The sequence below is a fragment of the Hemitrygon akajei genome, chromosome 4 (genome assembly GCF_048418815.1).
Source record: "Hemitrygon akajei chromosome 4, sHemAka1.3, whole genome shotgun sequence".
NCBI classification, from domain to species: Eukaryota; Metazoa; Chordata; class Chondrichthyes; order Myliobatiformes; family Dasyatidae; genus Hemitrygon; species Hemitrygon akajei.
This window is the reverse complement of record NC_133127.1, coordinates 45868191-45882966: the sequence shown is the minus strand read 5'-3', so window position 1 is coordinate 45882966 and position 14776 is coordinate 45868191. Positions and strand designations below refer to the sequence as shown.

General features: G+C 40.3%; 1 protein-coding gene across 1 annotated transcript in view; it reads right to left on the bottom strand.

Moving 5' to 3' along the window:
* LOC140725998 (E3 ubiquitin-protein ligase HERC2-like) overlaps window positions 1-14776 on the bottom strand; it is a 169156-nt gene that overhangs the window by 53056 nt on the left and 101324 nt on the right. The window contains exons 32-38 of the mRNA XM_073041899.1: window positions 13966-14042; window positions 9811-10032; window positions 8525-8616; window positions 7197-7327; window positions 5519-5673; window positions 3770-3846; window positions 864-964 (exon numbers count right to left, since the gene is read on the bottom strand). Of these exons, the coding sequence (XP_072898000.1) occupies window positions 864-964; window positions 3770-3846; window positions 5519-5673; window positions 7197-7327; window positions 8525-8616; window positions 9811-10032; window positions 13966-14042 (855 nt within the window). The remainder of the gene's footprint in view (window positions 1-863; window positions 965-3769; window positions 3847-5518; window positions 5674-7196; window positions 7328-8524; window positions 8617-9810; window positions 10033-13965; window positions 14043-14776) is intronic.

The following is a 14776-nucleotide window of genomic DNA, read 5'->3' as shown; positions in this document are numbered from 1 at the left end:
TTCCACTCCAGTTTTGTGGCTGTTAAGGAACGATGAAGCTTAAGTGGGAATCACAGACTCTTCCACAGATGATGTGGGAATCAGGGTCATCTGTGAGATGGTGCACTCCTTCCACTACTAACACAGGGTTTGTACATGCTGTCACTGCATGGCTTTGAGCTACTCAATGCGAACCCAAATGCACCTTCTCCACGTTGAGCTCATGGGGCAGAAGATCCCAGGAGTAAATGAGGATTTCAGCACATCCTTGAACCTTCTCCTCTGTTTCAGGAGTCTGGTATCGGACATGTGAATGATATTGTCAACCCAACATAGCCAACGGAGAGCAAGTCTGGCCGCAAGTTTGGGGACGTTGGCCTGGGAGAGGTTTGCTTATTAGTTTGCTTATTCCTCCAGTAAATTTGGATGATTCTGAAACTAATGGAAAACATTTCAACCTGTGGTGGCAATTTATTAGAGAGAGGAAATTCTTCAACTTAGTGATGAATTATGCTTTGCTTTGAAAGCATGATTTGTGATTTTTGATTGTCATCACTCCTAGCTTGTCAAGCTCCCCTCAGAAAGCCTCTAAAAGTCACCTTCCACTCTTCTAAACAATACTATAGGCCCAATCTACTATTTTCTCCACATAAAACCATCTGTTTGTCATGTGACTGATGACATTATTGTGGACATGACTTTTAGAAGAACAAAACTGTTCCACATCAGTCTTGGCGTGAACACTGATGTACTCTGAAAGAAATCTGTTATTGCCAGGTTTGAACTGTTATCATTTATCTTTTTACATGGTGGCCCAGAATTGTAGGAAAAATCTCTAAAGAAATGGTGAGGATTAAATTGGACTTTGAAAGAAGAAAACTTACCTTTTTGTATTTTTGCTCAGTTCCTTCTCCAGTAAATTGTCCAGGGTTACAACTCTCTTCAAAGAAACAAGCAAAGGTTGGTCCCCAGACAATTCCAAATCCTGCAGGGGAAAAGATTAAGACCATTAAATGTATTTTAAAAGCAAAAAAAAAACTTCAAATTTGGATAGTACCTTATCCAACTGAGGCCAGGAGTGAAGCTGTTCCAAAAGAAGCTCACAAACTCAGATCTTACTGGCTTCAAAGTAACACACTCATCATTCTTGGTGGTTTTCTAAAGGGACCCAGACTCATCATTCCTGCTTCTATGCTCACTAAAATTGTCAGTCAAATTCGCCAAGGACAACAAGCCATTGAAAAATGTTGCCTAAGAGCAAGGCAATCCGTATAGTGACTTGGTCTGAGCACACAGCTGGAAGATTATGTAAAGCATGCAGAGAACTGCACAAAAATCATGCTGAACCTTTGTCCCACCAAATTCCCAGACTTTCCATGGCAAATTGCAGGCACAGGCGTTTTCCAACTGAAAAAAGACAAATATCTTCTCATTGTGGATTACTGCTTATGGAATGTTGAGATGTCCAAGCTGTCCTCTACATCCTCAGCAGCAGTTACACAGCACTTGAAAACTGTATTCACTTACCATGGAGTATCAGAGTCACTTGTGTCAGGCAACGGTCCACAATTCAGCTGCTCAAAATTCAAAGCCTACACTAGATCAGGTTGATTATCTGTCCCAATACAGATATATGCTCCAGAGCCTAATACCTTACGTCAAGTGACGAAATAGGCAGAATAATCCCCGCATTTTGCCGGAGTGTTCAGGTAGTCTACCTTGACCTCCATTAGATTCAGCGTGTTTTTTAAAAAGAGCTCTAATGTTGAAAACATCTCACAAAATGAGATTTTTTTTAAAAAAATGAGAAAAACAACACCAGGAGTGAGAGAGATCATTAAAAACAAAGAAAAAGAGCTGTAGTTCTCTTTTATATAAAGGGAGTGAGAAACCTTTAAAATCAAAGAGAAAGGCAGTTTTGATGTTGGCAGATGTTTTTTATGTTTACATAAGGAGCGTTAAGTTGTGTGCTATGGGGAAAGTGAACTGAATCGCTCAATTTCAGTGACTGTAATTTCAGTGCATTTTAATGGACAAGAAGTACATACCTAGTTTTTCTTTTTTTTAAAGAAGGGGCGATGTAGTGGTAGTTAATATCGTTATTCCTATGCCACTCAGTTAGCCACTCCAATAAAGGAGGAATCTCACACTGTGGAATTTGGGTGATCAATAAAGTTCAACTGAGTATCCTGCATTCTGGCATCCTGGTATGCTCTGCACTATCCCTCAATTATGAACACAACAATCACTGCCATAATAGGGAGACTTTTGATTTGCATTGGAGAGAATATATCCTCTTTGTAAATTTTTCAGGTATTTCCTTTTCCAAGGGTCAACAGGACAATCCATCAATACTTCCATGATTAGATGTCCTCCTGATTTCAATATCTGTAATTGGCGTTCCAAGAAAAGGAGCACTCTTCTGCATTTGTGTTGCTGCTGGTCGTGGAACACCCTTCTCTGAACCGAAAAAGGACACTAGTGGCTGACGATCAGCAATAAGGGTAAACTCTCTCCTATAATAGTACTGGTTGAAATGTTTTACACCCCAAAACAGACTCAATGCCTCTGTCAAACTGTGCTAAATTTACCTCTGCAGTGGTAAGTGTATGTGATGCAGAGGCAATGGGGCATTCACTTTCATTACCAATAACATGAGACATCACCGCACCCAAATCATAAGATAAGGCGTCATGGGCAAGTTTCGCTGAACGATGTGAGTCATAATGTGTGAGTACAGAGTCTGACATCACCATTTGACTTCCCTTTTGGAAAGCCACCTCACACTGCTTTGTCCATTGCCATTTCGTCTTGATCTGTAATAATGAGTTCAAGGGCTGAGCACAGGAGGCAGGTTTGGCAGAAACCCATTATAGTAATTGACAAATCATAAAAATGACTGTAACTGCGACACACCCATTGACCTTGGGGCATCCACAATGCTTGAATTTTCTCAGCACACTTGTGTAATTCTTGTGATCACTGTGACGCTCGCTTTAGAGAATTCACACTTGGTCACATTGTGCTTTTTGCGCATAATCTTCGAATCTTTTAACACTGTCGTGAGGTTTTAGAGATGTTCCTTGTCATCCTTAGCAAAAACAATGACGTCGTCCAGGTAACACTGAGTGCCCGGGCAGCTTTGCAGCCCCTGGTTCATAGCTTTCTGCCAGAGTGCAAGTGCAGATGCTACTCCAAAAATAAACCTATTATAGCAATAAAACCCTTTGTGAGTGTTTATGCTGAGAAACACTATGGACTCTTCTTCCATCTCCATTTGTAGGTAGGCCACAGCTAAGTCCACTTTGCTGAAGTGTTTCCCTCCAGAAAGGTTTGCAAAGATATCCTGTCTCCTGGGCAGATGATATTGGTCTACTTCCATTACTGGGTTGATGGTGACCTTAAAATCACCACAAATCCTGACAGGTCCATTCTTCTTGGCTACTGGGACATTTGTCATTGCCCATGGGCTGCATGCAATCTTGGAATAAATTCCTTCAGCCTCCATGCAATCTAGCTCACTGCCTATTTTTTCATGGACTGTATAAGGAACCAGACAGGCCTTCTAAAACCTGAGTGTGCAATTTTCATTTAACACTATTTTATACTTCACATTTGTACCTTATGAACTTTACTGCTAAATCTGCCTCTACCAATCTTTTGGAACTTATCAAGTTAAAACTATTTAAATATAAGATGGTAGGCAAACCAAATTGGCTCCCATTCCTGTGGCAAAGTTACACCATCATCATCTTCTCATTGTTGTTTTAACCTTTACTTATCTTCTTACCTCTTCTTCATTGCATACTGCAAAGCTTTGGCTTGCCCCAGCAAATATTCTTCTGACGCCTCGTTTAATTGAACAGCCTGTGAAATGACATGAATTCATGTTAGACGGACAGCATTGTTGCTGAAACTATGTCAATATCTCTACACAATATATTCAGTTTGTAGCCTGGTGCACTCCTGTCATAGTTTTCTGTTAGGTTGGCATAATAATTCTCAACTGATGAACAGAGACAAACTATTCCCATTAGCAGATGGCTCAAGGTGCAGTAAAAAATAATTTACAAGGCCACAGAAAAAAGGAATCAAGTACCTTTCTGTGCAGGTGCCTGACAGGGACTTGATGGGATAGCTGCAAGAGTTCCATCACCTTTCACATCTGCAGTGATCACTTCTTTGTTCACTATTTTTTTTTTTTAAAAGGTTCAAGCCTTCATAGACTTAAAGAGCACAGAAACAGGCCCTTCAGTCCAACTTGTCAATGCTAAACCTAGATGCCCATCTACAGCAATTCCATTGTCCATATGCAAGTACAATGCCGATACAAAGTTGAAAACCACAAATATTATAATTTGATAGTTAAACTGTATTATGGAAAAATGTGACCTGTATCATCCAATTCTAAAGTTATTCTCTTGACCAATATGTAAACATTCAGTTATCACCCCTTGACCAACTCAAGATGATTGTCAAACTTCTCAAGGATCCTCCTGGTATTCAATACCTTGTGTTTTCTCAACAGCTTTCTTATTACCTAAATTTATTTGAAGTAACAAATATATGAGCTTGATATATTTTCTTTCCATCCTCGGTCCATCCTTCCTCCTGCCATAAAGACACATAGTGGAGCTGACAACTTACTCAAAGTACATGAATATAATACTAAAAAGACATTTATCTCTGACTACACAAAAAAAAGTAATGGAGAAACACAGCATCTGTGGGGGAGAAAATGAACAGTCAACCTATCAGGTTGAGACCCTTCGTAAAGTCTGGAAAGCAACAGAGATCGCAGAGAAGGAACAGTGAAAGGAGATGTCACAGAATTCCCATCTGAACTTGTTAGTTCAATTCAACCAATCAGAACTGATGTTTAGTAGGGCAAGGATTTTCTCCTACCACCAGCCACATCAATGGTCCAAGTGCCATAGGTTATCCTCTAATCCGTCAAGCTGAATGAGCTTTCTTTAGGACTGTATGATTCTAATGATTCTATGCCTATGTAATGGAACTACTTATGTAAATAAGAGCTTTCAAGGACGGCCTTCCCTTGCCAAGTCATTGCACCACGATTGCCAACTGGAGGGGGAAATTGCATCATAACAAGTTTACACAGTATATTTCTATTATAAATGATTATGGAAATGTAAATATAGTAACTAAATGGAGCTTGAATTATGTTGCAGAACCTGATACCAGAAGTGGTTAATTCTGATTCACCCAAAAATTAGTTTAATTTTTAAAGTCAAACACGCGAAAATCTGTAGATGCTAGAAACCCAAAGCAGCACACAGAAAATGCTGGAGGAACTCAGGAGGCCAGGCAGCATCTATGGAAAAGAATAAACACTCGACATTTCAGGCCAGGACTGCTCATCAGGATTTAATGTTTAATGTAGTAGTATGACCATACATTATTATATATTAAATTAACAATCTCGATGAAATTACAATTATTGCAATCGCAAGTTAAATATCATTCCAGTCCCAAATTTGTCCTCTGCTGCAGGCTTTAAGGCTTTGTTTTTGCTTACCGTTCTCAGATCCACCATGGCCAGGTGTGTCCAAGAGGTTGATGGGAAAAGGCAGAGAGTGCTCATAGGTTTGGATGTTTCCCTGCCGTCCCATCTCTCTGCAACCAAAGGAATAGATGGTGCCAGACGATGGAACGAAAGCCAATGTGTGGTAGCTGTATAAAATGTACAAATGGTGATCACCAATTATACAGGACAATGAACTTGATTAGTGCCACTTCACAACAGAAAGAAACATTAACTCCTCCATATAGTGTTGTCCATTTTCGTTATGTTTTGATCATGTAATCTACTTCAACAGCATCACGTTCATTTCTCTCTGAAGACCACTGCATGTGATTGTATACAGGCACAGTTAGCCGGCAATAGAGGCGGCAATTTTACAGCACTGTGACCTGTGTATTTTAATCACGAATATAAGAACTAAATGATACTAAGATGCAGATGATACTAAGGTAGGTGGCGTTGTGGATAATGAAGTAGGTTTTCAAAGTTTGCAGAGGGATTTAGGCCGGTTAGAAGAGTGGGCTGAAAGATGGCAGATGGAGTTTAATGCTGATAAGTGTGAGGTGCTACATTTTGGTACAAATAATCAAAATAGGACATACATGTTAAATGGTAGGGCATTGAGGAATGCAGTAGAACAGAGTGATCTAGGAATAATGGAGCATAGTTCCCTGAAGGTGGAATCTCATGTGGATAGGGTGGTGAAGAAAGTTTTTAGTATGTTGGCCTTTATAAATCAGAGCATTGAGTATAGGAGTTGGGATGTAATGTTTAAATTGTACAAGGCATTGGTAAGGCCGAATTTGGAGTATTGTGTACAGTTCTGGTCACCGAATTATAGGAAAGATGTCAACAAAATAGAGAGAGTACAGAGAAGGTTTACTAGAATGTTACCTGGGTTTCAGCACCTAAGTTACAGGGAAAGGTTGAACAAGTTAAGTCTTTATTCTTTAGAGCATAGAAGGTTGAGGGGGGACTTGATAGAGGTATTTAAAATTATGAGGGGGATAGATAGAGTTGACGTGGATAGGCTTTTTCCATTGAGAGTAGGGGAGATTCAAATATGAGTTGAGAGTTAGGGGACAAAAGTTTAAGGGTAACATGAGGGGGAATTTCTTTACTCAGAGAGTGGTAGCTATGTGGAACGAGCTTCCAGTAGAAATGGTAGAGGCAGGTTCGGTATTGTAATTTAAAGCAAAATTGGATAGGTATATGGACAGGAAAGGAATGGAGGGTTATGGGGTGAGTGCAGGTCAGTGGGACTAGGTGAGAGTAAGCGTTCGGCATGGACTAGAAGGGCCGAGATGGCCTGTTTCCGTGCTGTAATTGTTATATGGTTATATAAATCATCAGAGTTTACAGTGACTCCTCAAGTAAAGATGAGGATATTTTCAACACACTTCACTCCACCTGCCAAACACAGATGACAACTTACGCACTTCACACTTACATCCCTGACAATGAAGTAATTCTTATTCCAGTGAGGAATAATAATCTGTTAGATTTGCTCAGCTCATTGAACTCTGCAGCTGATGAAACATTTGACTGGACAGACCCACATGCAAATCAACATCAATAGCAAAAGAATTGAGTTAGCTTAGATCTCGTCTGCTTGAAACATGAAATGGATTGAAATCAACAGTATACTTTAGTTCATTCACTACCATCTCACCTCCCACATGCAATCTGAGAGACTTTTTTTCCAAAGAGTCCGCTAACCAGACGAGGTTTAATTTCATCCTTTGTTGAGTTGTGTCCAAGTTGTCCAAACGCCCCAGCTCCAAAAGTATAAACAAATCCATCCTAGAGAACAAAATGATGATTTAACAGTGTCTTCACTTAATAAGTGAAAGACTTTGACACATACAGAGTGCTCCTTATAGCGACCAATGTCTGTTACCAAACATAACAGTGACATCTAGTGGTCAGGAATTGTAACTTGACCTGAACTTTTATCCAGAATTAACCAACATCTCAAAACAATAAAATTGTTTTATTTTCGCTCTGGGGCTGTAATGAACGCCACACATGCAGAATTTACATTTTCATTTCTTTAGCTTTAAGAATGCTACAGGCATCTTTCCAAATGTTGGTCAAGACTTCAGGCTAGTCCTATTTCTCTGTGGGACGTCAGTAACAAGAAAAGAAATGCAAGGTGGTCAATGGGTGAGAGATAATAGGTCTTTGTGGTTACACGAAAAAGAATTAAAATCTCGTTCAAGAAATACGTAAGATAAAACTTGAAGTAGTCTTAAATGACTATTATTATTTTCCAAAGGCTTTTATTTCACAAGACTTGTGGAGACATAGGGACAGCAGACACACCTGGTAGAGCTCTAACTCACAACTCCAGTGACCTAGGTTCAATCTGTCTCTGTGGAGTTTTACATGTTTCTCCTGTGACCATGTGGGTTTTCAGTGGATTCTCTAGTTTCCTCTCACATAAGAGTGGGAGGCAATTTGCCATGGTAAATAGTACCAAGTGTACAGGTGACTCATAGAACCTGAGGGCAGTTGTGAGAAAGTGGGGCAAATCAACTGTGATTTGTGAAAATGAGTATCCATGATGGTTGACGTAGATTCTGTGAGCTGAAGGACCCGTTTCTGAGCTACATAACTCTATGACTGAACTGAAATATTTCCTTGGTAATTGAAAATATTCTGTTTTGTTGAGCACTTCCAAAGATGAAAAAATAACACCCAGCAAAATGAATCAAAGGCAAATCTGAAAAAGATTTAATCCATTTGCAAACTCATGGGATAGTCTCTCCACTGTGATCTTTCTTGTCTGGTTCTTAATTACACCTCATATGTGAAATTCCTGGGCCAATATCTAGAGGAGATTCACTGAAGTGCTTTCTCACCATCTTCCTCAGGGATTTTAAATCATTGAACTGCCATCCTTTCACCAGATTGCAATTTTGATCACAATGAGGAATATTCCCCCATTTCAGTAATACAGAGCAAACCATTAGGATTTAAAATTCTTTCAAGGCAAACCTTTGTCAGAACAGCAGTGTGCTCTTCTCCACAAGAAACAAAGATGGTCCTCTTGCACGCTAAGAGTTGCACATGCGTGGGAATAAAAGTATCTGCAAGATGGAATGAAAGTAATCAGTCCACACTCTGTTTCTAACATGATAACCCCTTCAAATGTATCTTGAGCAAATGGCAATTTACCCTGAAGGCTCAAATTAAAACTGATTGAATTATCAAAAATATGTTGTATTTTAGTCATTGACTGCATTTAATGCAGTTGTAAACTTCCATCCTGTATATCAGACTGAACGCTTACATAGGATGCTAGTGTTCAGGAGTGTCATAATGCAATAGTGTTTTTCTTATTGTTAAATCTTCTGGGTGATGAGATCATTTTGGTCAGGGAATCAAAAGAGGCTAAATGGTTGCTTCAACATTCAAGAATATATGAATAGTTAGCACTCATTTCAAATTATGTAAACTGGTCTGATTTTCCAACAACACTCACTTCTAAGAATTGTGCCTTCTTATCAATGGAATTTGCAGGAGTTCTTTCATTATGTTCAAAATTATTTATTGTACTTCAAGTTCAGTCTGTTGACTGAATGTTCATCAATCAGAAATGCCAGTCATTCCATATGAACTGCTGACATTTTCTCCCATATAAACTTCAGGAAAATCAGATTCCAGAAGCAGTGTGCTTGATTGTAAAAGTCTTAAACTTGCTGAAGTGGTCCTAACTTCTGTCATTCAGACTCTGCTCCGGTATTGAAGACCAATAACAGCATTACCGTTCCTGCTGTTTCCCCACATGTTCACAGGAAAGTGCTCCCAGCACTGGGTCACGTTAGACCCACCTCAGGGCGTCTGGCACGTTACAGGTAATTGACATTAATTGACTTAAGATATTTAATAATTTTGAATGTTTGTACTTACTTAACTTTCTAAAGAAATTTTTAAAATATTAACACTATGGCTGTCTTTTGGATAGTTTTTGAATGTCTGTTGTTACATTCCCAAACATTTCAGATGTTTGACAATGTTGCTTGCTGAAGCCATTTGTGGAAGGGCATGTTTTGCAATTGACTGAAAGGCCCAGTCCTCAGCAGTGACATGTTTGTTTGGTTAAATCGGGTTTGCTTCAGATTATATTTATTAGAGGATTATACCCAGTTAAATGTACAAAGCATGATGTGGTGGTCAGTATGATCTATTGTCAATACAGGATAATCAATGCACAAAACCGGGCTCGGAAATTAAGGCTACAGAAAAGAAATGAATGCTGATACTGTAGCTAATGTTCTTACCCTCTGTGACCTTGAGACCCAACTGTCCATGATTGTTCCTTCCAAAGGCAAATACTGCCCCTGAGACAGTCAGGGCCAAGCTGTGCTCTCCTCCAGCTGCAATCTGAGCCACTGGGATTCCGGAAAATGTTTGCACAGCCATATCATTTTGAAAAGAGGTATCTTTTTTACCGAGACCTAGCTGGCCATAGGTGTTACATCCCCAGGCAAAGACTTGACCATCTTGGAAGAGAAATCAAATAAGAAAAGGAATTACATTTTGGATTCCAACAAATATAGCTGAAACATTTAGATATGTTGATTCTTCAGAAGAGAAAATAAGAAAACTATTTCTACTTTAAACTTCTTTAAAAGTAGTGAGCATAAATAATGCTCAAAGCATCAAAGATCCTGTTATAAATGGTGAGCAAACAACTTTCTGTGTAGCAAAAGGACCACATGATATATTGTCCATTTCTGAGGTTTCATTGTTGCTTGCTGGGTCCCTTCTCAAAGAAAATGATGTACTGGCATTGGAGAAAGAGCAGAGCTACACAAGAATGATTCCAGGAATGAAAGGGTTAATGTATGATGAGCATTTGATGGTTCCGGGCCTGTACTCACTGGAGTTTAGAAGAATGAGGTGGATCTCATTGAAACCTATCAATTACTGAAAGGTCTAGATAGAGTGGATGTGGAGAGGATGTTTCCTATAGTGGGGAAGTCTAGGACCAGGGAGCACAGCCTCAGAATAGAGGGACGTGCATTTAGAACAGAGATTAGGAGAAATTTCTTTAACCAGAGGCTGGTGAATCTGTGGAATTCATTGCTACTGATGCTGTGAAGGTCAAATCATTGGGTATATTTTAAGCAGAGGTTGATAAGACCTTGATTAGTCAGGGCATCAAAGGTTAAGTGCAGAAGGCAGGAGAATGGGTCGGGGTTAATAAAACAGCCATGATGGAATGGCACAGCAGACTGACCACTTCTTGATGCGTGGCCTAAATCTGCACATAGGTCTTATGGCCTTAAATCAGAAGGTGAAGACCAACATTCTTGACTTTAGCACAAATGAGGGAAGACAGATTTCACCCCCAACACCCTCAAGGTTTTGACATCCTGCAAGTTATTCACTCCCATATGCAGTGAACACTGGCTCAGGACTAGTATACTTGCTTCTCAGTCAGAGGTTTGAGAGTGGATTCCTCTTCAGAGAGTCCTGGTGAGTGAAATCCAATAAACTAACTTGAGTCAGCAGAAGGCAGAGTGATTAATGGTTATAAACCGTCATCTGCTTTATTCATGGGGAAGTGTATCTGTTTATCCAACAAGGAGGAGGTACTCTCAACATTACAATGGTGAAGAAAATCAAAGAAAATTAGGGTGACTCCACTTCCAAAGTGAAGGATCTCATATGCAGTAAGGAGCTACAACAGGCCAGTCTAATGCAAGGGTATGATTTTGGTTTATGCTCTTAAATCATTTATAGTGCAAGTTCCATTCTCAGTAAATAGTTTGAATATTGAGTTATCCAAGATTAAGTGGCAGATTTAGCCCAAATGGTCCATAAGCCTCCTCCCTATCTTTACTCAACTAAATCTACTTGTATTATCTTCTATTCCTTTATGCTTTGTATCTTTGACAACCCTTCCCTTAAATGCATCAATAATGTTCACCTCAACCACTCCCTAAGGTGCTGCTTCCACATTCCCATTGCTTTTTGGGTCACAAAGTTGTTTCTTGAAATCCCCACTGGATTTCTTGCCGACTGTCTTAGTCTGGCAACTTCCAGTTCCACTCTTACTCAAATGTGGAATAATCCTCTCTGCATCCTTTCTGTAAAAGCCTTTCATCACTTTAAAGACATCCATTAGCTCACCCTTCAGCCACCCGTTCACCCTCTCTTGATGTGTGGTGCCCCTGCCTTTCTGATCTACATCCACCTTATAACGTGAGTGGCTCGGTGTCCCAACATTAGCTCTGTTGCGTCACAGCTGCAGAGTCGTGGGTTGAATCCTGATCTTGGATACTCTCGGTATTGAGTTTGCATGTTCTCCCTTTAGTGAGAAGGGTGCTCCACTTTTCAACATGTCGAGTTAGCTGGTAAATTGTACCTACTACATATGTGGGTGGCAGGACAAGGAGGGAGAGGGACAGTCGGGATACAAGCGAAACAAAATGGGATCAGTGTAGATGGATGCTTATAGATAGATAGATAGATAGATAGATAGATAGATAGATAGATAGATACTTTATTCATCCCCATGGGGAAATTCAACTTTTTTCCAATGTCCCATACACTTGTTATAGCAAAACTGATTACATACAATACTTAACTCAGTAAAAAAAATATGATATGCATCTAAATCACTATCTCAAAAAGCATTAATAATAGCTTTTAAAAAGTTCTTAAGTCCTGGCGGTAGAATTGTAAAGCCTAATGGCATTGGGGAGTATTGACCTCTTCATCCTGTCTGAGGAGCATTGCATCGATAGTAACCTGTCGCTGAAACTGCTTCTCTGTCTCTGGATGGTGCTATGTAGAGGATGTTCAGAGTTATCCATAATTGACCGTAGCCTACTCAGCGCCCTTCGCTCAGCTACCGATGTTAAACTCTCCAGTACTTTGCCCACGACAGAGCCCGCCTTCCTTACCAGCTTATTAAGACGTGAGGGGTCCCTCTTCTTAATGCTTCCTCCCCAACACGCCACCACAAAGAAGAGGGCGCTCTCCACAACTGACCTATAGAACATCTTCAGCATCTCACTACAGACATTGAATGACGCCAACCTTCTTAGGAAGTACAGTCGACTCTGTGCCTTCCTGCACAAGGCATCTGTGTTGGCAGTCCAGTCTAGCTTCTCGTCTAACTGTACTCCCAGATACTTGTAGGTCTTAACCTGCTCCACACATTCTCCATTAATGATCACTGGCTCCATATGAGGCCTAGATCTCCTAAAGTCCACCACCATCTCCTTGGTCTTGGTGATATTGAGACGCAGGTAGTTTGAGTTGCACCATATCACAATCATATCATATCATATATAATAATCATATCATGAGTTGGCCAGCACAGACTGTGGGCTGAAGGGCCTGATTCAGTGCTGTATCACTCTGGCTAATTTGACAATCAGACTGTATGCAATACTCCAAATGTGAAATAAAGAAGCTCAGTATAAGATTAGGATAACTTTCCCTTATTTTATTTCTGCTCCTCCAGAAATAAACCCAGTGTTTAGTTTGTTTTTCATTAATGGCATAACCTTCAGTAAAATACTCTTTCAAAAACTCTGGGAATAAGCCTCTCTGTCATTTAGAGCAATGCAGAAGATGTGAGAGGAATTCAGAAGGTCAGGCAGCATCTATGGAGGGAAAGGAACATTCGATGTTTTGGGTTGGAACCCTTCATCTGAACTGGGCCTTCATCAGTCACACATCAGAGTAAGGAAGATTCCCTTAACGGACCAACTCCAGCGAATATAATGGATTTTTATGCCACCTTAGTAATTTATCGTTATTGATGCAAGCTAGTTAGCTTCACACAAGACATAAGAGACTGTAGGTGCTGCAATCTGGAACAGAATGCAATCTGCTGGAGTAACGGAGGTCAAGACTCCACATCAGATTGAATCACTGCATCAAAACATCATCCCTTCTGTTCCTTCACTGAGTTCTGCCAAAACACACAAAATGCTGCAGGAACTCAGTAGATCAGGCAGCATTGATGGATGGAAATTAGCTAAGTCGATGTTTTGAGATTAAGACCCTTCCTCTGGACTGAAAGACAGAACGGAGGTAGCCAGTATAAAGAGGTGGAGGAAAGGGATGGGGTCAGGGTAACGGTGATAGGTACCTGGAACTATTGGCAGGTGATAGGTGGATCCAGATAAGAGGGAGGGGGCAGACTCTTTAGTTTTGTTTTGCATTTAACTTCACAGATTTTAATAACTATTGCATTTACATTTCCCAATGCCCCTAGTGGGGTTTGAACTCATGAGTCCATTAGTATCAGCCTCCGGAATGCCAGTCCCGATACTTGATCTTTGATGCACATAATGGAAGCATGTCACATTTCATGGCAAATTTTGACTTGTTCATTCTCAGAGCAGGATGTATAGTCTTTCGTTGCAATAACATGTCTGATTAAGTTTAAGTTACTTCATTTGGGCTTTTACCTTTGGAGACTGCCAGCGAGTGTTCATTTCCACAGGTCACTTGAATTATGTTTCTTTCACTCAGACTCCTGAATGGCCTGAACATTAAGAGAAAATAAACATAATGAAGTACTGTGACTGAGCGTTGTTACATTTGTCTAATCTGCCTCATCTCACCTGAGATTCTGCCTTAAAATCTCTTTTCATGTTTTAAAAGTTGCAGGAGGTAGTGCTGCTGTCACACAGGCCCAGCAGCCTGGATTCATTCCTGACCCTCAGCGCTCCGTGTGGCGTTTGCGTATTTTCCCTGTGCATTTTCCTAGGTATTCTGCTTCCTTCTGATAGACTGAATCTACGCTGGCTCGTTAATTGTCCACTGTAAAATTGCCCTTTAGTGGGGTCAGTAGCAAGAAAGTCAAGGTGCTGCCAGACTCTGATTCAGGTTGTCTACTGAGGCATATAGTGAAATGTGTTGTTTGTGTTAACACCCAAGGAAGTGCAGTGAACGGCCTGCAAGTGTCAGCAATCATTCTGGCACCAACATAGCACGCTCACCATACAAGGCAGGACAACACAAGATGTATTTGCCACATCCATCTGAGTTAGCATTGGCTCTGATGGCAGAAGTTATCCTTCTAAGTTAGAAAATTCTCCAAAATTCAAACATTTGATCCATTAAGATCCTACCTCACTGGAGCACTACTGTCAATAAATGTGGCCTACTACATCAAACTTTCAAGCCTGGATAATCAGAGACTTCCAGTGGCTGTAATGGAGTAGGTTGCAGTAGCTACGTGCGCCGAAATTATTCGCTTACTTTGCTGTTTAAACC